At 50.7% G+C, this 22,069-nt stretch overlaps 1 protein-coding gene across 1 annotated transcript; it reads right to left on the reverse strand.

Annotated features, from left to right (window-relative positions):
• Positions 1-34: 34 nt before the first annotated feature.
• PDCD1 (programmed cell death 1) lies at positions 35-20,693 on the reverse strand. The gene is made up of 5 exons (XM_051991666.1): positions 20,026-20,693; positions 6,088-6,435; positions 5,627-5,788; positions 2,652-2,686; positions 35-1,774 (listed from the first exon to the last, which is right to left on the reverse strand). Exons 1-5 carry the CDS (start codon positions 20,096-20,098, stop codon positions 1,589-1,591), a joined length of 804 nt encoding a protein of 267 aa, XP_051847626.1. The 5' UTR covers positions 20,099-20,693; the 3' UTR covers positions 35-1,588.
• Between the last annotated feature and the right edge of the window lie 1,376 nt (positions 20,694-22,069).

Below are 22,069 nucleotides of genomic sequence, written 5' to 3' on the forward strand. Positions count from 1 at the left end.
TTCCCCCGCCAAAAAACAAGACCACGCTCACCAGCAGCTTCAGAGTCGAGTTTCTTTTAAATTTACAATAGAGAAACAAACTCAAAGAAATGAGGCACCAAAGCCCGAACGGGCTACAGAAAATATTAGGGGATGTCAACGGAGCAGGATTTCCCAGGTCTCTCTCTGGCCTTCCCAGAAGTCCCCGGGAGGCAGCCGGAGGCCAGATTCAGCTCAGTGGCTGCCCGTGGTCTTCCCTGGCCAAGGTCAAGTGCAAATACGCAAAGTAACTAAAGAATTAGAGCTCGTCTTAAACCCAAGGCCTCACGCTGCCCTGGGGGCTCCGTCAGAGCTGTGGTAGTGCCCAGGAAGAGCCCAGGAACGCGGGGCCCTGCTGTACCTCTCGTTAAAATAAATAATAATAATAACAATAATAACTTTAAGAAGCCAAATTACAGGATACACAGATTCAAGAATAAGGGGCTTCCAGATCTGGAGTGTTCGGATTGAAAAGATGAGTCCTCTTTAAAGAAAAGGTTAGTCCAGACTCAGTTACATTGCTGTTAATCAGGCTGAGACTAGCCCAGAGGGCCACTGGGTGGCCAGGAGCCATCGCGGGGATCGGCGTGCAGGGGGAGCGAGGTCCTCTCCCAGAGGGCCACTGGGCGGCCAGGAGCTACCCCAGGGATCGGTGTGAGGGAGCAGCGAGGTCCTGCAGGCCCCAGAGGGCCACTGGGCAGGCAGGGGCCATCCTGGGGATCGGTGTGCAGGGGGAGTGAGGTCCTGCAGGACCCTTATCCTTGAAGGCACCTTGAGGAGCTAATGAAATCCCAAGTGGCTTTGCCACATTGGGAAGGAGCTGTAGGCCGGTGGAGCCGAATCCGTGATCTGGGAGCTTGGGAGAGCAGGTCCCTGGGCAGGGCTGGGGGTGAGGATGGCAAAGGGCGGAGTCGGAGGAGTGGGCAGGATCCAGGTGGGAGAGGGGGAAGAGGCTCCATCCCCCGCCCAGCTCCCCTGCCCCCCCCTCCAGCTGCAGGTTAGCACAGCCCCGAGCAGGTGAGAGGGAGGGTGCTCCCCTCTGGGCCCTCGCCTCCCACCACCTTCAGTCCCATGAAGGTTTTCACTTTCACAGTTAGCAGCCTGTGCCCACAAAGTTTGCATTAACTCTCGGTAAGAGAGCCTCCGTCAGGCCCATTTGGGGGAAGGGTGTCACCTCCTCCCGGCTCTGTAGTGCTGCTCACTCTTCCCTGCAGCTCCTGAGACCAGAAGCGCCCGGCCCGCTTTGGCAAGGGGGCTGCCCTCCGCCCTGGCAGGGGTCCTGCGGGAGTCCCTTCCCTTCTCCCGGCCTCTTTCCTCTCCTGTAAAATGAGGGGCTGGATCTCCAGGGCCCCTGCCGGCTCTGCTTCTCTGAAGGGCCAGGAAACATCCCCCTCTGCCAGGGCCCGTTCCCCCAGGAGGCGCAGTGTGGCGGGGAGGTGGGAAGGGACGGCCTGCCTCTGGGAAGACCCGGAGACCCATCCCGGCGAGCCTCGGTCTGCTCCTACATCAGACGGGACGGGAAGCCGTCGGCTCCGGAGGTCTGCAAGGCGCTCTCCAAGCCAGCAGCGTCTCACTTCCGATGGGGAGAGCTGCCGGGAAACGCAGCCTTCTCTTCCGGGAAGATGATGGTGGCGTATTCCGTCTGCTCGTCCGAGCCGGTCCCCCCCTGTTTGAGGGCCTCGGCCCTCTGGAAGTCCAGCTGACCGTAGACCACGGTGGACACCGACGGCACGCAGGGCTCAGCCTTCTTCATGGACTAAATGGAGGAAACACAGAAGATTCCCTCACATTGTGACTCCCATCAGCCCCTACAGTTAGCCACGTCCCTCGGACATCCCTGTCTCTGGTGTGGCCCCCGACCGGGGGGTGCCAGGAGAGGAAGGTCTGGCCCCGTTATCTGACCACATCCCCACCACAGACTCTCCCACCCTCCTTCTGGTCCGTTCTGAAAGGCAGCTAAAGACCTGGTCAGAGTCGAGTCCAGATGCTGCTTCAGACTCTTAATAACCAGGCCGATCCCTTAACCAATGTCTGCCTCAGTTTCCTCACCTGTAAAATGGGGATTATAATGGTACCCTTATCATGGGGTCAGGGTGATGACCAAGTGAGATAATACAGTGTGTAAAATTGAACGTGCTACTAATGATAATTTATTATTACTATTACCATCATCATCATTATTATTCCCCCCATACGGGGAGTGGGAAAAGAACATCGTTACTGACAGATGAGACCTTGGATCATTGTTTAGCTTCCTTTCACCCCTTTCTCCATCTGCAAAGTAAGAACCTGCCCTGTGAACGACCACACAAGGGCAACATGGCACTGATCTGAGCTGAGAGCTGGCCCAAAGCTGCCGGCAGAGACCCTCACAGGAGGCTTCTTCTAACTGAGCACTGAGGCCGAATTCAAATCTCACATTCTAGACTTTTTAGCTGTGTGACCCTAGGCAAGACCCTTCATTTCTGTCAGCCTCAGTTTCCTCATCTGGAAAATGGGGATAATAATAGCAGCTACTTCCCAGGGTGGTTGTGGGAATCAAACGAGCTAAAGTGCTTGGCCCAGTGCCTGGTACATAGAAGATTCTCGATCGATGCGTTGGGTTTTTTTCCTTTGACAAATGAGAAACTCACCATTGCGTCCTTGTTGCTCCCCGAGTTCCCGGCCCCTGCGAAGAGGACAGTCACTGGTTAGACAACGGGAAATCAGAGCCGAGCTTTTGCAGCTGTCACCACCCAGAACCCAATGGGGGGAGGGGAGGTTCCTGGAGAGAAGGGGCAGGAAGGAGTGCCAGGGCTAAGTGGGGGCTTCTGGCCCCCACAGGAAGGGCCTCCGGCCTCTGCCTCCCCCTCCCCCGGCTCCACTCCCCTGACCCAGTCCCCCAGAGATTACAGGGAAGGAGGAAAGCTCTGGTCCTGAAAGGTGAGAAACTTGAAGCAAAATCCCCAAGCAGAACTTTGCAGCAGGGCGGAGATTTGGTGGGTGAGCCCAGAGAGGCCCCTCGGGGTCCCCGGGAGAACTGGGGCACACAAGGCAGTGTGAAGGGCATGGACTCCACGGGCTAAGCTGGCTCCCCCCTTATTTCCCGCTCCCTCCCTCACCAACAGTCCACCATGAATGAGAACTAGGCTGGTCATCCCCCAGGGAGGGTCAGAGCAGGAGGAAGTGAGAGGGGGGAAATGGGTGTGGCAATGGGCCAGCAAGCCCAGCGGTGGCAAATAGGAAGGAAAACGGGCTGTGAAAACTCACCACTTCCCTAACCTGGACTAGAGAAGATGAAGTGAGTGTGGTGGGAATGGGGAGAAATGCAACCAGGAGGTTGAGCGAAGTCTCCAGATGTTTCTGCCTCCTGGGGGAGGGGCAGAGGTGGAGGGTCAGAGGTGAAGCCAGGGAGATCTCCTTCTGACCAAGACAATTCCAAACGCCCCAAGGTGACAAGCTCTCCACCTCCATGGGGAACTGGTGCGCTCAGAGTGGAGAGGGGAGCAGAGGCTTTTATATTTTCTCTATTTGGAGGGGTCTGCTTTCTTTTATAGCATGGTTTATATGGAGATGTCTTACAGGACTTTATAAATTCGAGCATCCGTGCTGCTTGCCTTCTCAATAAGTGGGGGAGGGTGGGAGGAAGGAAGAAAATTTGGAACTCGAAAAAAAATAAATGTTTAAAAGGTTATAGACTAAATAAATAAAATTAAATGTATATGATTTATATAATAAATAAATTTAAAAAGAAGAAATGTACCTATTTAACATGTATAGAACTGCTTGCCATCTGGGGGAGGGAGGGGAAAAGTCGGAACAGAAGTGAGTGCAAGGGATAATGTTGCAAAAAATTACCCTGGCATGGGTTCTGGCAATAAAAAGTTATAATTATGAAAAAAAAGAAGAAGAAGAAGAAGAAGAAATGTACCAGATCCTTCTGATCAATGCAAATCCAAGATTGTAAATAGCTTAGGGAATAAAACATCCCTTAATGTTCCAAAACCTCTCATTCACACTTTGTGATCAAACCGATAGACACAATCATATATGAAATGTTCGGCATAAAATTGTTGGATAACCAGAATGCAATTCGACACGAGTTGCTTCTGATTGTAAAGTCTTGTGTGCTGAGTCTGCCTTTTTTATCTAGTTGAAAAAGGGTTGTTGTTGTTTTTTTCATTATTCTATTACATGGATGGAGTTTCCCATTGTGCATGTTTTTTGGAAATTATTTCCTTGAATTACTGTTCGGATACAAATGAATAATGTCAACTTCAATTTAAAAAAAAATCTGGTCTTTAGCTTGAGCTTTTGACTGATGAGTCTAATACTATTTCAATCGAGTCCCTTCTCCACAAAGCTGTTGTGAAGTTCAAAGGAGAGGATATGTGCAAACTGTTTCCAAACCTCAAAGCATCATTGAAATGTATTTGGTAGCAGCTGTGGTAATAGTAATAGTAGTAATAGTAGCCACAGGAAGAAGAAGAGGAGAAGGAGCAGCAGCAGCAAAAGCAGTAGTAACAATAGTAGCAGCAGCAGTAGTAACAATAGTAGCAGTAGCAATAGTAACAATAGTAGCAGTAGCAGTAGTAGCAGGAAGAAGAGGAGGAGCAGCAGCATTAGTTGGAGTAGAAGTAAGAGTAGTATGAATAAGAGGAGGAGGAGGAGGAAAAAGAGAAGGAGAAGAAGGAGAATGAAGAAGAGGAGGAGGAAGAGGAAGAGGAGGAGGAGGAGAAGCAACAGCATTAGTTGGAATAGAAGCAAGAGTAGTAAGAGTAGGAATAGCAGGAAGAAGAGGAGGAGGTGCAGCAGCAGCATTAGTTGGAGTAGAAGCAAGAGTAGTATGAATAAGAGGAGAAGAAAAGGAGAAGAAGAAGGAAGAGAAGAAGGAAGAAGAAGAGGAGGAGGAGGAGGAGCAGCATTAATTGGAGTAGAAGCAAGCGTAGTAGGAGTAGGAATAGCAGGAAGAAGAGGAGAAGGAGGAAGAGGAGGAGCAGTAACAGCAAAAGCAGCAGCAGCCGCAGCAGTAATAATAGTAGTAGGAACAGTAATAATTATTATCCTTATCACACTTTCAAAGTAACACCATAGGATCAGACTATTTAAACACCTTAGAAAGCCTCAACCAGTTGAAGAAAGAATAGCTGATTTCTCCAAACTGTTCCCTGGGGACGACTGTCTTCCATATAGAGCTTTCTTTGCTCCAAGGCAGCTGGGACAGCGAGGGAAAGTCGCCTGTTCTAGGTCACATGGCAATTTAAGGCAAAAGCCAGAGTTCTGTGTTTCCTGACCGTATGGCTCCCACTAGAAGGCCAGCTCTCTCTCTAGATCCTGCCAGTCTGGTCGTCTGGTCACTGGCACCTGCACCCTGTGCCCCAGTATAAACAGTGGTGCTTGAAACCAGTTTGTAGCATGAGGGAGGACGGGAGAAGGAGGCTGGGACTAAAATTCTACTTTCCCTTGCTTGGGTCTGGGTTCTGGGGCCAAGGAGCTTATGTTCCCACAAGGGAAAACCATCCACCAACAGGAATAGAGAGAGAAGATGCAAGGCGATGTGATGGAGGAGGCCCAAGCCGCCGGGAAGGATGCGGGGTGGGATGGGGAGGATGCCAGGGGAAGCCGTTACCTCCTCGACCCGGGAATTCTACCACGACCAGAATCCAGCAGAGCATCAGCAGCAGCAAAACAGCCCCCACCGCGACCGGGATCACCACAATGAGCCACGGGAATTTTTCAGGCTGTGCTGGGGTGGTGACGGGAGGAGCTGTGGTCGGGACCATGATTCTTTCTAAAAATTGGAGAAGGCAGAAGACATCTCAGAGCTCAAGTTAAGTGACAGGGAGGGGGCGGGGCTTTCCTCAGTGGCTCAGCTAAGACTCTCTGGAGCTGTGTTCTTAATGGTGGGGCTAGGACCGGCCTGGGGCCGGACGGGTAAGCAAGAGCAAGAGGAGGAGTTGGCTCTCACAGCGGGACACACGACCTTGGCTGGGTCCCAGACCACTCTGGGACGCAGCCTCAGAGCAGGGACTCTTCCCAGGCTCTGGTACGTTTTTCGGGGCCCCGTGTTCCCCCGGAGGGCTCACCCACCTGTCACATTGAGCTCTGACCGACCGCTCTCTTCCACTGCCGGCGTTTCGATGTTGATAATCCCGCAGAAGTATCTCCCGCTGTCGTTCAGCCGCAGTCCCAAGATGGTCATCTCGTAGAGCCGCTTGTCGCCCTTCATGGCTATGTGGTACCTGTCCTGCAGGTGAGAGCTGGGCGTGTCTTTGGGGTAGGCAGCTAACTTCTCCGGCTGGCTGCCATTCTTTTCTCGGTACCAGTTTAAGATGGGAGTTTTTAACTTGCTGGAGACGTTGCAGATAAAAGTGGCGTTTTCTCCTTCTGGCCTCGAGAGCTGGAATGGCCAAAAGCCAAGGCTGTATTCGGTTTTCACTAGAAAAAAATGGGATCCGACGTGAGAGTGAGCCGTCCGCCACATCCCGGTCTTCCAACCCTTTATCTCTGTCCACACGACAGTCTTCCTGCCGTTCCATATCGCCCTCCCCTCACCCCACCCTCGTGGAGGTAAGAATTGAGATTCACAGTCACTGTGAGATCTTTACAACCCAGAGGTTCTGGAGCTGAAGAGTTATTACAGAGGCAGGGGCTAGCAGGTGAGGGAAATGATTGTCTGTAAAAGGAGAGGACTTAGGACAGCCAAGAGAACTGTTGTTTGGTCTGTTGACGAGTAGACCTAGTCAGTCTAATTGGTGGGAATTCAATCAAGAAAGTCATTTGTCTAGCATATATTGAAGATAAGTGTGTCCTGGAGACTGGGTTCTCCAAGGATTCTAGATTTCAAGGGCCTTCAGGGGTCAACCCTCTCTCATTTTACAGTTGAGAGTAAGTAATTAGCACAATTAGTAATTAGTAATTAGTACAAGATGTGAGCATCAGAAGTGAAATTCGAATCTGAGCCCTTGGACTCTGGAGCCGGTGTGTTTTCCACCACACTAAGCTTTTCTGAGGAAATTGTAATCATCACCGAGTATTCCCATGATGGTGAAAGGAATGAAAACCAGACCCTGAGAATCAGACAAAAAAATTTCTAGGGAAAAAAAGATCAAGCGATTCCACGCTACATTTATGGCAAAGGGAAACATGAGTGGATTCTGGACCGGCTGAATTACTGGGTCTAATTTTTCTTCCTAAAAGGACCCCAGGGATGTTCCCAAAGGATCTACGTTAGACATCAACAGTTTTGTCAGTGACTTGGCTAATGGCGCGGGTGACACGCTCATTGGATGTGCAAATTGCGCAAAGCTGGGAGGGACAATTAACCCACTGGAAGGAGAGCTCAGCAGCTTTAGACTGAAGACTGTGAGATTGAATAAGAATAAACATCAAATCCTACATGTAGGTCCCAAAAAGTCCATTTTCCACTAGGAGATGGGGAAGCCGTGGCTAGCCAGCAGTTCGTCTAAAAAGACAGAGAGCTTTTAGTGAGCCACAAGCTGTGTGTCATGGCTCCCAAGAAACTAAAGCTAACTTGGGCTGCCCCATGAAAGATAAACTGTCCAGGAGAAGAAAGAAGATGGGTCCTATGTCCTCTGCCCTGGTGAGACCACATCTGGAGAACCGTGTTCATTTCTAGGAACCATATATCATCTGAGAGCACGAGGAGGACGAGGAGTCCACCATCCGAGTCAACCACCGAACAACTTTCACGGTAGGCCGAAAAACCCAAGACCATCTCCACAGACCACCGGTCCCGCTGTCATCCTGTCCCTGAAACTTTGTCCAAGCAAGCGGCCCTTGGGGAGTGTGGCTTCCTGATTGTCCCTGAAGGACACATCCCCCATCCTCACCCGTTGGAAGACATGGAAAGGGAAGTGTCATGAGCGAAGTTTTTGGTGCCATCGGTGACTCAACATCAAAAACAGAGAGGATTTTATCAACGGGAATGACAGCAAAGAAAAGGTGTGGCCATCAGGAACACGGGGCCCGCTTCTCTTTGGTTCTGGGGCACTCCATCGGTCCTATGGTTGACCCTTCCCATATATGTCATTTTCCCCTAAAAACATCAGCTCCATCAAAACAGGGCCATTTTCTATCTGCTCACCAGTATTTAATATGGTATTGGTACATAGTGAGCACTTAATAAGTGCTTTTCCATTCATTCATTTTCATATTAGGGAAAGTCTTGACAAGTTCTTGAGCATCCGAGGGGGCAAGCAGAAGGACAAATGGAGGGGGAAAGTTTGCGCGCTATCAGCACTGAATGAACGAACTAGGGCTAATGATTCCGGAGAAGAGACGACACAGAGACAACAGGAGAGTTATTTGGAAGAATTCAAAGGACCCCCAAGTAGGAGGAGAACTAGGTATATGCAAGGGGCTGCAGAGCCTTTTCAGTGAACCACCCCATCAGCCACCAGCAGAAACTTCTCCCCCAAACACTGGGAAGAGCCATGAAGAAATCTGCCCTTTGGTACCATTGCCTGCCGTGAATTCTCACCAGACATGGAAGGAGGAACTATTTTATCTTGGGCTTTCCAAATGACTGGGCTGTCCAAGGCCAGCTGGTCCTAGCGGTCCCTGGGAACCAGACGGAGGGCCATGGCCGCCCAGTCCCATCAAAGCAGGGCTCCCTGGTCCTACATCTGACAGACTCCCCTGACACAGATCGGACTCTGTAGGGAATCACTGAGACATCAGAGCGGCGGTTGGAGCCATAATAAAAGTAAATTCTTGGCTCAGGTAAAGGGTCACCCCTAACCCCGGTGAGTTTCCAGATCAGCCACAGCGTGAAGCCGGCCGGGTGAAGAGGAGGAGACCAGGGGGAGCCCAGCACCGAGTCTCGGGAAGGCTGAAGGGATGGAGCCTTTCCCGGTCTCTGAGGCCATGAATGTAACCGAAGGGAGGTGGGGAGAGAAAGCAGAGATTCGGAGAAAGCGAAGAGAAAACCCAAGCCCAGATTCAGAGCCTGGTTCCCACTGATCGCTGGAAGTGGGGAGTCAGAAACGCAGCAGTGTCCACCCTCAAGGGGCTTCCCTTCTGCTGTACGCAGCGGCAGCGGGGACCCAAGTGAATAATGCAAGATCTGGGGCCCGAGGCCAGGAATGAAAGGGAGGCTAAGAAAGTCCCTCGTGGGGGTGACCCCCAAGGGTCGCTTTGAGGGGTAAGGAAAGGGGGCACGAGGCACAGCATGAGCAAAGGGGCAGAGGTGAGAAGTCTGCTACGGAAAATAAAGGCGGGAGCTTGGGGACAAGGCCAGAACCGGAAGGCGGAAGTTCTTCAATGGCCACAGAAGCAGCAGGGAAAGCAGCCCGGGCGAGGCCGTCCATGAGCTGAGCCTTGGGGGCACGTGACTAAGGGCCTTCCTGCTGAGGTGGGGTGGCCCAGAGACCCCCAGAGCTCTCCCCAGCCCAAGATCCCGGACCGCTCTGGCTTCTGAGGTTCCCCCTCACCTGCCCGGGCTCAGAGCCCCGGACTTGCGTCTGGGTTACGCAGGGCCCGCCCCGGTTTCCCCCTTCCCAGGCAGATGCCCTTTCAGGCAGGGTGGAGCTGTGGGGGTGGGGATCTGAAACCCAGCGGCCTCGCCTCGGCTGCCACGCCGCTGCACCCACCCCCGGGCTCAAGGGCAGGAGCTTTCCTGAGGGGCCCGGGCAGAGGGAAGCGGGCGGCTGCCCCTGCCCCTACATCGGGTGCCAGGGGAGGGCGGAGGCTTCCTGGAGCCGGGCCATCTTCCAGCCGGGGAAGAGCTCTACATGAAATAGTTTGCATTTGGGGTTTTTTAAATAAACAATAAACCCCCCTTAAGGACTCCCGGGCCTGAGAAATACATAAAAGAAACTTCAGCGACAAATTCCCCCACTCTCCATAAAGCCAAGGCAGTGACTGAGGGGCCCCGGAGGAAGGGGATGGGAGAGACAGACTGGGTGTCCACGCCAGGTCCCCCTCTCCCCCATACACCCACGCAGATTGGGGGCTGAAAGGCACTGAACAGGTCTGGTCCAACCCTTTCCTCCCACTTTACGGAGCGAGAGAGCTTCCTGTTGGAGTTGTCTTGGAGGAGACCCGGTCTGGCTCCACAAATAGCAATTAAGCACCTACTATGTGCCAGCCCAGACAGGCAAAGCAATCCGGTGTCTGACTGCAGGGAGCTCGTGCTTTTGCCAGTCTTCATATGGAGGGAAATTCAAAGATCACAAAGATTTTTAAGAGGGACTGATTCTGTCAAGTGGAAAAGCTCAAGAAAGGCCTCATGGAGGCCAGAGCAAAACCTGAGCGAAGCTAGGGGTCTTGGGAAGGTGAGGAGGGGATGTACAGGGGTCCCTTATTCCTTTGTGAGCTTAGGCGAGGGTCCTCCCCTCCTGGAGTCCAGCTCAGCGGGTTCTTGGGGAGAATCCGCACTCCTCCCCAGCGGCTGCCTTCCCTCCCCACCGTCCATCTGTGCCGTGTTTATCTTGTACACACGGACAAAGAGCCACGTCTTCTCCCAAAAGCCTTTGGGGGCCGGCGGGGACTCCTTTTGCTTTTCTTTTGTCTCCCCCGTGAGTCCAGCACAGTGGCTGGCCCAGGGTCTGGGGGCTCTTGATTAGTGGGAAGAATATGGGACAAGATGTAAGTGGAAAAAAGGACCCGAGTTCCCTATTTGAACCCCTCCAAGGGGGGAGCTGAGAAGTGGTTACTGGGGGGGAGAATCAGGACAAAGTGACTGGCGGAAGGACCGAGGCTCCCTCACAGTGTCCGCGACAGCTCGAGGAGGGAGGAGCTCTGTGGTTAGTGTGCGTGTGAATGTTCCCCAGTGGTCTCCTGCTCATAGGTACAGAGCCCAGGCGGCCCCCAGAGGTTCTCACCTCTCCTGAGAGCTCAGGGCCGCACCTCGGGACTAGGAGATTCACCCAGTGGGGGCTGGAACCAGCTCAAACCGAAAGCTGGTTGCTAAATTTCCAGTGTGAGCGTTCACACCCCAGAAATCAGCAGACACCAAACATCAGGCCCTGGCTTATTTGTCCATGCAGATGGAAGAAAATGATGAAGAAATGCTCATTTCTGGAGCCGTTCCTGCACATTTTTTCAGAGAGTAAGGCGTTAAACACTCATCAGCACATCCTGGCACTCACAGAAAAGCCTTTTTCATTTATTCTGCATGAAAATGAAGCTAAAAAGTCAATAACTGCTACGAACTCACTGAGGTGAATCAGTTACCCCAAAAAGAGCCTCAGTTTCTTTCTCTGTAAAATGAGCCGTTTGGAGACTGTCAGGACAAAGAAATAGAGGCAGATGATCGTCAAAGAAAATGGGCTTGGGGAAGCGGCCTTCGAGGCCCGAATGTAAGACCCAGCCACATGTTACAGACAGCGAGCGGTACATGTGCCAGTTGGGTCGGGGCATGTGCGTGGGGCTTAGGCCCGCCAGAGCACTTGGCGCAGACCACCCCCGAGCCTCGGGGACCAGCATTACAAGGCCCAGGGCTAGTGGAGCCCTCCCTGCCCCGCTTCCCTGCCTACATTTCCTCTTCTGTAAAAACTGGAATAAAAGCCCAACCAGGCTGACTCTTTGTGAATAGTGAGGGGCTAGAGAACTGTGGCTGACCCACTCCTGACAGGCCCCTGGCCCTATGGGTATTTTAGAACTAGCAGGAAGGGTCTCCCCCACTAGTGTATATCTGTTCACTGGTGTACCCCCACACCACAGACTGTCCGGTGAATATTCCCAACCCAAAGTCCCCTGGGCCTCTGCGATTCCTCCCAGCTAAGCCGAAGCCCACTAACTGCCCCCCGAATTCACCCTTTCTGCCAAGTCCAGCACCATCCTCCCGGAGCCGGGGACTCGGCTTGCCAACCTCACGGTCTTCGCTTCTCTTTCTCCCTCCCTTTACCCCACGCCCACATTTCCAGTCCATTTCCAAGCCTCCTCATAGATTTAGAATCATAGACCTAGAAGAAGAAAGGACTATTGAGACCATCGAGTCCAACCTCCCCATTTTACAGAAAAGGAAACTGAGCTCACTCTGAATCTTAAGTGATGAGTAGGATTCGAAACCAGATCCTCAGATTCCGCATGGTGTGCTCTTTCACACTCCTTAACAATTCTCATATCAGGGGTCGCCTCCTCCCTTCATCATCACTCACCTCGACTGTCACAATAGCCTCCTGATGGGTTTCCTTCCTTTCCATACCCCCAGATATGAAAGTATTACATCTGAGCAAAAGTCTGAGTCACTCCCTCCCTCCATAAACTCAAGAGGCTCCCTAGGAGCCTTTTGCAACTTAACTCCCACTTGACTCCTCCATGATTGCCTTTCCAGAGCATCATTCTCCAGTGTAACTCACCTTCTTGCTTCCGGACAGGATGGCTCCAGGGAGGGAGCGCCCCCTTCATCTCCCCCACTTTCTGGAGTCCCTGCTTTCCTTCAGCTCCGAGCCCAACATCCCCTCCCCATTTCCTCATCTCCCAGACACTAGGTAAATGCCCTCGCCCGGAGGCTGCCCCTCAGGTCTCCAGGACCGGCTCCTTCCTGCCTGGGGTTTCCCAGCTTCTTTCCCACGTATCCCTGGGGCGAATCCGGGCATCGAGTGTCATTGCCCCATCCTAAAAATCCTAAGACGTAAAATGTCTTGCACAAAGATAAACTAGGACAAAAAAATCGGGATTTGAATTCAGATCTTTTAACCCCGAGTCAAGCGTCCTTACTGCCGCAGACCCCAGAACTTTGTGCCTGGGAGCAGCAGGTGGCCCCAGCAGTCGCCATTACATTGCCTCAAGGGCCCAGTGGGACCCCTCAGGGGCCGCACTCACAATTCTCATGTCTTTCTCCTCTTTGGGGATTCTCACAAGTTGGGATTTGAACTCAGGTCCTCCCGACTTCAGGGCTGGTGCTCTCCCCACTGCGCCCCCTAGCCGCCCTAAAGAAGATTGTTTGAGAATCCCTTGGACAGCGAGATCAAATCAATCAATATTTAGATAAATGAATTCAGGCTCCTCGCTGGAAAGTCAAATACTGAAACTGAAGTTTAAATACTTTGGCCACATGAGAAGATGGGACTGATAAGAAAAGACCTTAGTGTTGGGAAAGATTGAAGGGGAAAGGAGAAAGGGACTGCGGAGGGCGAGATAAATAGGTAGTGCCATGGAAACAATGAAGAGGAGCTTGGACAGACTTGGGGAGATCATGGGAAATAGAAGGTCCCAGAGTGCTGGGATACATGGGATCATTAAGAGTTGGATGTAACTGAACAACTGAACAGATAATTCAAAGGGAAATCCTATTCAAATCATCCTATTCTAAATAAATAAAAGTAAATAAATCCTATTCCAAATAAATACAAAACGTATAGAAGAGTAGACTTGTTCTCAATCTACAAAATACACAAAGTATTTGTGTATTCAAATGCCATGTGCTCCTTAAAGAGAGAAAGAACAGCTCAAATCACTGGAGGAATATTCAGTGCTCAAGGCTGGGCTGTGCCTGTAATGAAGCCACGATAAAAGGGACAGTTACGTTCATTACTTTCAGTGTTACATCACACTAGCAAATGGCTCCTTTATAGGACTTGATAAAAATGATAACTCAATATACTTGAGGAAAAAAGATCTAAACTATTAAGGAAACATCTGGGGGGGGGATGTGGAAATAAAGAGCAAATAGCACTTCCTGAACTCATATAATAAAGCAGCAATCAGAAAAGTCACCTTGGTTTAATAATAGAGAAATAAATCAATGAAATTAGGCTAGACAAGAGAGAATCTCAAACAGTGGAACTCACTCATAATCCATTGCTCAATTAAATAAAAAACATAAATCACTTAGGAAAAAACATCCTATTATATAAAAAAAAACTGATGGAAAAACTGAGAAACAGTCTGACACAAAATAGATTTAGATTACAATAAAGTCATAGTGGATGCAGGATCTTATTATTAAAGATCTTACCCTCATTTCGTCTTCTCCGCTCTCCAAAATAGGAAAGAAACAGCTCATATAACTTTTATATGAATTTCTAAGCAAAGAAGGGATAGAGATTTTTTTTAGCTAAATGGATGACTTTGATCGAGTGGACTGTGAAGATCTCCTACCAAAAAAAATAAATAATGTATCTAAGATAAGAAGGGAAATAATCAAAAGAAGAAAAATCATATCAAATTTCTCAGGCAAAATATTTATAGCAGAACTACAAAAAAAAAAAAAGATCATTGATTGGGAACAGATAAACTAACTGTGGCTACATAAATAAACATAATGGAATATGACTGTTTGTAAGAAATGACAATTATAATGAAAACAGAAGCATGGAAAGATTTACATAACGTGAAGCAGAATGGAGTAAGCAGGGCCAGAAAACCACTCTCTCCATTGACTGTAACAATATAAATGGAAAGACCAACCACAAAGCAACCAAAATGAGTGCTGAAAAATTACAAACAAGGATGTCTCTAAAGAAGCGAATTAAGAAGGCCCCTCATCTTCCTTCTTGGCAGAGAGGAAAGATCCATAAGGATGGTACCTTGTAAGTGTTTAAAGATTTTTATGTTGTATGAGAGTTACTGCTTCTTTTCTCTTTTTCCTCTTTTAAAAAATATAATTTATTCTTTAAAATAGCTCTCTAGGAAGAGGAGAAGAGGAGGAATAATGGGAGAATTCTGTGATATCTTTTTTTAATCAGTAAAAATAATTTTAAAAAATAACAATATAATGTTCATTAATAAAGGGATCACAGGGAATAGAGAGGTGTGTGAGCTGACAGAGATGGGTCAGTATTTGGATTCCTGCAAATTTCCTCATCTTGATTCCCATCTTGGAAAATTCAAAGTGTACTGTAAGAGGCAGGATACACACACACACCACACACACACACACACACACACACACGACAGCAATTTATTATCATTAGCTTCTCAAAAGTTGCCATGAAAAAAAAAATCCAACTCTCTTCTTTTTCTATGCATGGATGTGTAGTCCTCTCTTCTTAATTCCTCTCTTAGCCGAGAGAGAGAGAGAGAGAGAGAGAGAGAGAGAGAGAGATTGGGCTATTTGGGGAGGGATGTGTGTCAAAGAGCAGAACACTCAGAAGGAACGTCAGAAGTCAGAAAGAACCCTAACTCTCATCCCTTCTTTGCCCATCGTCTGGCAAGCCTGACACTAGGAGGGAGTAGCCACTCGCCCACCTAGGCCACAAGGCTGGAGTGAGCCACATAAATACAGCAGACTTTGGACAGACATTGATTCCCTTTTCCTTTCTCTCAGGACACCCGTCTGGCTGCCCAGGAGCTACAGCCAGAGTTTGATTTTCCACAGAGGAGTGAGCTCAGTTTCCTTCTCCCACCTTCTTTCCTGGGCACCCCTTTTTAAAATGGCAAGCTTTCACCCCCTCAGGATGTCCCTAAATCAAGAGGGTAGAAATAGCGAAGGATCTTGGGGTGGTCGAGGGCCTCCCATGACCCGACCACCTTTCCCTCGTCCCCAGGAAGCTTGGAATGGCAAAGACATCTCGAATCCCGATCTCAAGACCCCATTATTCTCCCAACACTCCCCTGCAGGAGAGATGTTCTATTATCCCCATTTACAAGGAAAAAGCCCCAAACTCAGAGTTGAAAGTGCTCATCCAGTCACATTACTAGAATATGTCAAAGCCGGGGCTGATTCAGCATCGTCCCCTCCCTCCAGACCAGAAGACCCCCAAACAAAGGGAGAGCCCCCCATCTCATCTTCCTTGGAGGTGATCCTCCATCTGGCAATAACTAGCTCATTCAGAGTTCTTTTCACGTTGTCACTCCCATGAAGCTAAGAGCTCTTTGAGAACAGGGATTGGCTGGCTTTTTGAATGCCATCACACAATAGAAGGCACTGACTTAATAGCTGCCTGAATTCGAGTTTTCCTAAGGCCAAACACACACAGCCCTTCCCACCCACCCGGCCTCTTCTCCCCACGGTAATAATTATTGCTGACAGTCCCATATCTCTGTATGACTACAAAATACTTTGCATAAACTTTTCCATGTCATGCGAGGCAAATCTCATCTTCGAGATTACTGTTAATGCAAATTTCAGTTAATACAAGTACGATTGCACCCATTTTCCAGATGAGGAAAATTACGGGTTCAGAAAAGAGCCACTGTCTTGAAGCTGGTGAATGACAGCCCCTGAGTCCAAATCTTGGAATTATGACTCCTGCATCGCCCTGCTTTTGTTCCATACAGAAATGGAGATAATTGTTCAAAATGGAGACCAGTTCTTTGTAGCTCTGGAATTTCTCATTTTATTCCAAACCATCACTGAGTCACTCCCTCGATTTGTTCTTCTCCTTGCTAAAGCTTAATTCTTTAGCCTGGATGTCCCCTAAGGTTGGTCTCAGCTCTAAAACTCGTGACTCAACTAAACCTCAACATGTCCCAGTCTGGAGTCCCCGGGGTGGGGAGGGGGGGAAGGGAGGGGTCTCCGCTGAATGCTCTCTGTTCTTTCTCCTTAAGAGGAGGGGGGGAGGGGCAAAAAATGAACGCCATGCTGGCTGGGGAGGATGATCCAAGTATAGCAAAGCAAATAGACAGGATGTCCACCATGTGCCCAATGTTCCGGGTCCCATGGAGTAGAGACAGCCTGGTGTGACTGGAAAAGCAGCAGGAGGACCTGGGACCGGATCCCTGTGCTGCTCGCTAGCCCAGATCTAGGCGATGAAATGAAAGTGCCGGACCAACGGCCTCTGGGGTCTCTCTGGGCTGATCTATTATCAAGACCTTGGAGATGCCAGTGGATTAGGGCTCAGAAAGCGTGTTGAATGAATGAATGAATGAATGACTTTGTCTTCCTGTTCTTATTCTGGGACTTTTTGCCTTTCACTTTACTCTCAAATCTTCCTCTTTTTCCATTTAGTCATTTCTGCCTTCCCATGAATTCTCTTCTGCTGAGTCTATCTTCCCCTTCCCAGCATCCCTAGCTACCCCTTCCCAGCATCCCTAGCTACCCCTTCCCAGCTCTCTCCTATTTCCCCTTCCTCCCTCCTCCCCATTTCCTTCCTTCTTCTATTCCCGGCTTCCCTGTGCTGAGGCAGACTGAGCACTCACTCCTCTCCAGGCTGCCGAGAAACTGATCCTGTTTTTCTGCCCCTTCTGTGCTCACACCCTCACTGCCATTTTCTTACTTAGGGGAACTGAGACAAACCGTTTCTCAGTTTCCTCATCTGGGACAGGGAAGCATTGGACTGGACCATCTCGGAGGCTCTGGGTAGATCTACACCTGGGATCTGTTCCCAGTAAACTTGTACTTCTCAGAACTGCGGGATCTCAAGAGCTGGAAAGGACAGATTCTTCACCTTCTCGGAATCATGACCGCTTTGGCAGCCTGGGGAAGTCTCTGGATTCCTTCTCGGAATCATGTTTTTCAATAAGTGTGTGTGTGTGTGTGTGTGTGTGTGTGTGTGTGTGTGTGTGTGTGACAGAGAGAGAGACAGAGACAGAGTGTGTGTATGTGTGTGTCTGTGTATGAATGTGTGTATCTGTGTGTGTGTGAGAGAGAGACAGACAGACAGAGAAACAGAGAGACAGAGAGAGAGAGACAGAGTGTGTATATGTGTGTGTCTGTGTGTGAGTGTGTGTACCTGTGTGTGTGAAAGAGAGAGAGTGTGTGTGTGTATGTGTGTTTGTGTATGAGTGTGTGTATCTGTGTGTGTATGTGTGAAAGAGAGACAGAGACAGAGAGAGACAAAGAGATGGGTGTCTGTATGTGTCTGTGTTTGTGTGTATGTGAGTGTGTGTGTGAGAGTGTGTGAGTGGAATTGTATTTACCACCTAAGTTCCAGCCTTGATCAGTTGGGAGAGCTCTGTCACCAGGTGGGCCCCGGCGTGATGACATTTCCAGCTCCCACAACAATCAAAGACTAAGATACAGGGTGGAAGATCCTCCTGCCAGAAAACCATGGATTCGTACAAAGTAAAGCCCAGCCGAAAAGAGAAGGCATCCCTGAGTCACTCCCTGCTCCCCCGAGCAGCGAGTCATCCGTCCTCCCAGGAGCCTCCATCACCCGAGGTCCCCCTGGACAAGAGAAGCTCGGGATCCTGGGAGTTCGTCCCCGGAGAAGGGCAGGGCAGCCGGCGGCGTCTCATCCACGGAAACCTTGCTAGATCCACCTACACCCCCTCCCCCTTCCCCTCACACATGCAGCCGTCCATGTGGAGGAAGGAGGCCTTTCAGAGCCCCTACACACGGTTAAATCACTTCTCCTCCCAGACACAGCCTTTCCAGAGGTTCCCTCCAGTTTCCCCCCTTGTGTTAAGGGAGGCACTGAAACATGTCCCTGAAGGAAACTGAAAATATGAGCTTATTTTGTCTGAAAAACCGATCAAGGGTTATCAAAGCCCAGGGAGGTTTGGGTTCTTTTTTTTTCCCTTTTTATGTAGGTGGTAGAAAAAAGACTCCAAACCTGAAAGGGTACAGTGTGTGACGCGGCCGTGTGTCTGGCGTCTTACGATTGTTTTTGAACCCCCAGCGCTTCCTTCCCAAGCCTCCAAGAGAAGTATCTCAAAAGGGAACAAATTGTCGCTGTGGAGAATACTTTGTATCAGAGGGGCTCCCAGCAGCCCTTTGCGGTTCACACCTGCTCTCCCACTGTCTCATCTGGTCAGTTCCCAGCCCACAGAGCGGCGGCCGGTGCTATCTGCACCCCCATTTAACCGATGAAGAACAGAGTTGGAGTCCTGTCTGGGGGCAGGGGGGCTCTGAGGGGCTAGCTGGATCACAGCTTGGTTTTACAGGTGAGGAAAATGAGACTGGGGAGATGATGTGGTTTCCCAAGGTCACATGGGTAAGGAAGCCCCAGGGAGGAGATTTGTTCTCTGGCTCCAAAGCCCCCGGTGGGAATCCCATTTCTGCTGTTTGCTTTTCTCTGGGCCCCTTTCAGAGCCTAAACTCCGGACCAAGACCAGAGGTAGTATTTGGCTGCGACTCTAGGGACATCTCTGTGCCTCAGTTTCCCAATAGGTAAAAGATGGTCTGTGATCTTTTCCTGCCCTTACCCCAAGCTTTTCAAGCAGCATGTCAGAAGACGCTCACTGGCCATTGTTCTTCCCAGGGACATACTAAGGTTTCACTTCTCTCCAGGCCAGGACTTCTATGAGCAGCCCGGTTTAGATGCCCCCACCTCCATCTGCTCTCCTCTGTCTGCAGGCTCTGAACCACCCAACAGAGCCCTCCATTCTCTGCTCCCTTTTATTCCTCATTATTGTTAGGTGGCTCCAATCGGACCTGAAGGTCCCTTACAAAGGGGAAGGCGCCGTGGGCTGCAGGAACAAGAGCTGGCAGCCCCGGCTTTGGAGCCAGAGGACCTGGCCGCCAATCCTACCTCGGTCACTTATTGCCTGGGCCGCCTTGGGCAGCTCCTTTCCACTCTCTGGGCCTGACCCATGACAGGAGGGGCTTCCTGGGAAGTTCTGCCTTAAAGCTGATGGGGCCCCGGGGAGCTCCCTGAGTGAAAGTCTGGAGCAGGTGCTGGGGTCCCTAACAAATCCTCGGCCCAGCCCTGGTGCTTGCTCCTTATAACCTGTTTTCCCTTCTGCAAAGTGGGATGATCCCTGTGTGTGTCCGTCTGTCTCTCTGGCCCTCTCTGCTTCTGTATGTGTGTGTGTGCCTCTGTCTTTCTGTCTGTCTGCTTCTCCATGCATGTGTCGCTCTCAGTTTCTCTCTCTCTATGTCTGTGTGTCTTTCTGTTTCTCTGTGTGTCTCTCTGTCTCTCCCTCTCTGTGTCTCTCTGTCTCTGTCTGTCTCTCTGTCTCTCTTTGTGTGTGTGTGTCCCTCTCTCACCCCAGACGGAGCAGCCCCAAAGTGTTCCTTGTTAGTTACCGGGGGGTTCCTGCCCATACGTGGCGCTCCATCCTCTGTGGCAGGTGTGTTGCTCTCCCTCCAGACGCCATTCCCAGAAGCCTTTCGCCAGGGTTAGAGCCAGAGCCCGGTGGGCCTCCTCCCCCCCCAGCCCGCCATCGCCCTCCCGGCCCAGGGCTCCCGATGGGCTCGGAGAAGAGCCGTGGCCCCGCGGGCTCCCCCCGTACCTGGCGACTGCTGTGATGTCCAGAGAAGCAGCCCCATGCAGAAGATCAGCCCGTTGCTCCGGGAGGGCCCCATGGCCGCCTCGATGGTCGGGGCCGGCTCCTCGGGCCCGGCTGTGGGAGAGCTCGGCAGCGGCCGCCAGCCCTGGAGCACGGAGGCCCTCGCCCTCAGCCCCACAAAGTGCCAGTGGGTAATGGAAAGGAAACCAGCCCCATTTCAACAGCGAGGGAAGCCCTGGCAGGGCCCCCGCCCCCTCATCCTCCGCCCCCTGCTCTCCTTCCTACCACTGCTTCTCATCACCTCACCGGGGGCCTGGAAAAAGAGAACAAACCGACAGTTTCTGGCAGCCCGAGCTCCGCCGAACGCAGCAGAGGAAAGAGAGCCCTGAAAGGCGATGGCGACAGACAGAGAGGAAGAAACCGCGAGGGAGAGCGGGAGCTGCATTTCCTGGGCACGCGGCCGGGCTCTGAGCCCTGTGATGTGTGTGCGGGCGCCGGGGCGGGCAGGGAGGGCCCCGGTGCCCAGGGATGTGGCCACGGCTGCCCCCCTTCCTCCTTCCTTTCCAAGGCCCTGACTCTGATGGGGCCCCAGAGGGAGCAGGCCAGGTGGACAGATACACACAAACTCACACTCACACACACACACACTCTCACACAAAAACTCACTCACACACACATACACTCACACTCACACACACAAACTCACACACACATACAGTCACACACACACACTCACAGTCACACACAAACTCACTCTCACTCACACAAACTCACTCTCACACATGCACAAACACACACACAATCACACACTCACACAAAAACTCACTCTCACACACAAACTCACACACTCACACACACACATATACACTCACACTCACACACACAAACTCACATACACAAACTCACATACTCACACACACATATACACTCACACTCACACACACAAACTCACATACTCACACACACATATACACTCACACTCACACACACAAACTCACATACTCACACACACATATACACTCACACTCACACACACAAACTCACATACTCACACACACATATACACTCACACTCACACACAAACTCACATACTCACACAAACTCACATACACACTCACTCACACACACACATACACTCACACACACAAGCTCACACATACACTCACACTCACACACACACTCACAGTCACACAGAAACTCACTCTCACACACACAAACTCACACTCACATACACACACAAACTCACATACTCATACACACAGACACACACACATACACACACACTCACAGACCACACACAATCATGCAGACACACACCCAGACAGATGGGTGCAATCACACGCCACCTACAAACACACAACAAGCCTGCACACACCCCACGCAGCCACGTCTCAGCTACAGGACCACAGATCCTGGATGACCCAGAGATGTGGTCTGACACTCATCCCATCCCCCTGAGGCTCCTCCTTCCTGGACCCCAGCCTATCTCTGCTGCTCTCCCTCCATCCCCATCTCACCCAACAGTAAATCACATTTAGATGACAAAGACTCGGATTATTATTATAGAGAAAAGGGCAGCTAATCTCAGCCCTGGAAATAAATCCCACCAAGAACTATCATCCTTGTTCCTCCTGTGCAAGAAATTTCCACAAACACAAATTTTTAGTCAGGAGGCAGAGTAGGGGAGGGAGGGATTTGGGGCTGATCCCTGGGGTGGATCTGAAGGGACTTGACGGCACAGGTTCCTTCGGACCCTAGAGGACAAAAGGAAGGCAGGGAGGGAGGGAGGTCCGCCACAGCTGACAAAGGAGAGGTCATGGCTCTTGCATCTGACGGCCTTTAGGGAAAAGAACTTGGGGAGTTTAGAGTCTTAAACACTTGAACCTGGAAAGGACTCCGAGGTTCTCTGGTCAGACAAGAAGCAGAGTCCGAGAGGGGAAGAGACCCCTCTGTCCCAAATCACACAAGCAATAAGTAGAACCCAAGTCCTCGACTCTAAATCCCAAACTGGTGAATCACAGCCAAGAATTCACTACTATTACCAAAA

Source organism: Antechinus flavipes, chromosome 3 (genome assembly GCF_016432865.1).
Source record: "Antechinus flavipes isolate AdamAnt ecotype Samford, QLD, Australia chromosome 3, AdamAnt_v2, whole genome shotgun sequence".
NCBI lineage: Eukaryota > Metazoa > Chordata > Mammalia > Dasyuromorphia > Dasyuridae > Antechinus > Antechinus flavipes.

What these genes read in the sequence shown, in the direction of transcription:
- PDCD1 (XM_051991666.1), bottom strand. Translation starts at nt 20,098, where the DNA reads ATGGGGCCCTCCCGGAGCAACGGGCTGATCTTCTGCATGGGGCTGCTT. An exon ending in GTCAGAGCTCAATGTGACAG is followed by an intron (nt 5,789 to 6,087) that starts GTGGGTGAGCCC and finishes TCCAATTTTTAG; the next exon opens with AAAGAATCATGGTCCCGACC. An exon ending in GGAGCAACAAGGACGCAATG is followed by an intron (nt 1,775 to 2,651) that starts GTGAGTTTCTCA and finishes TCCTCCATTTAG; the next exon opens with TCCATGAAGAAGGCTGAGCC.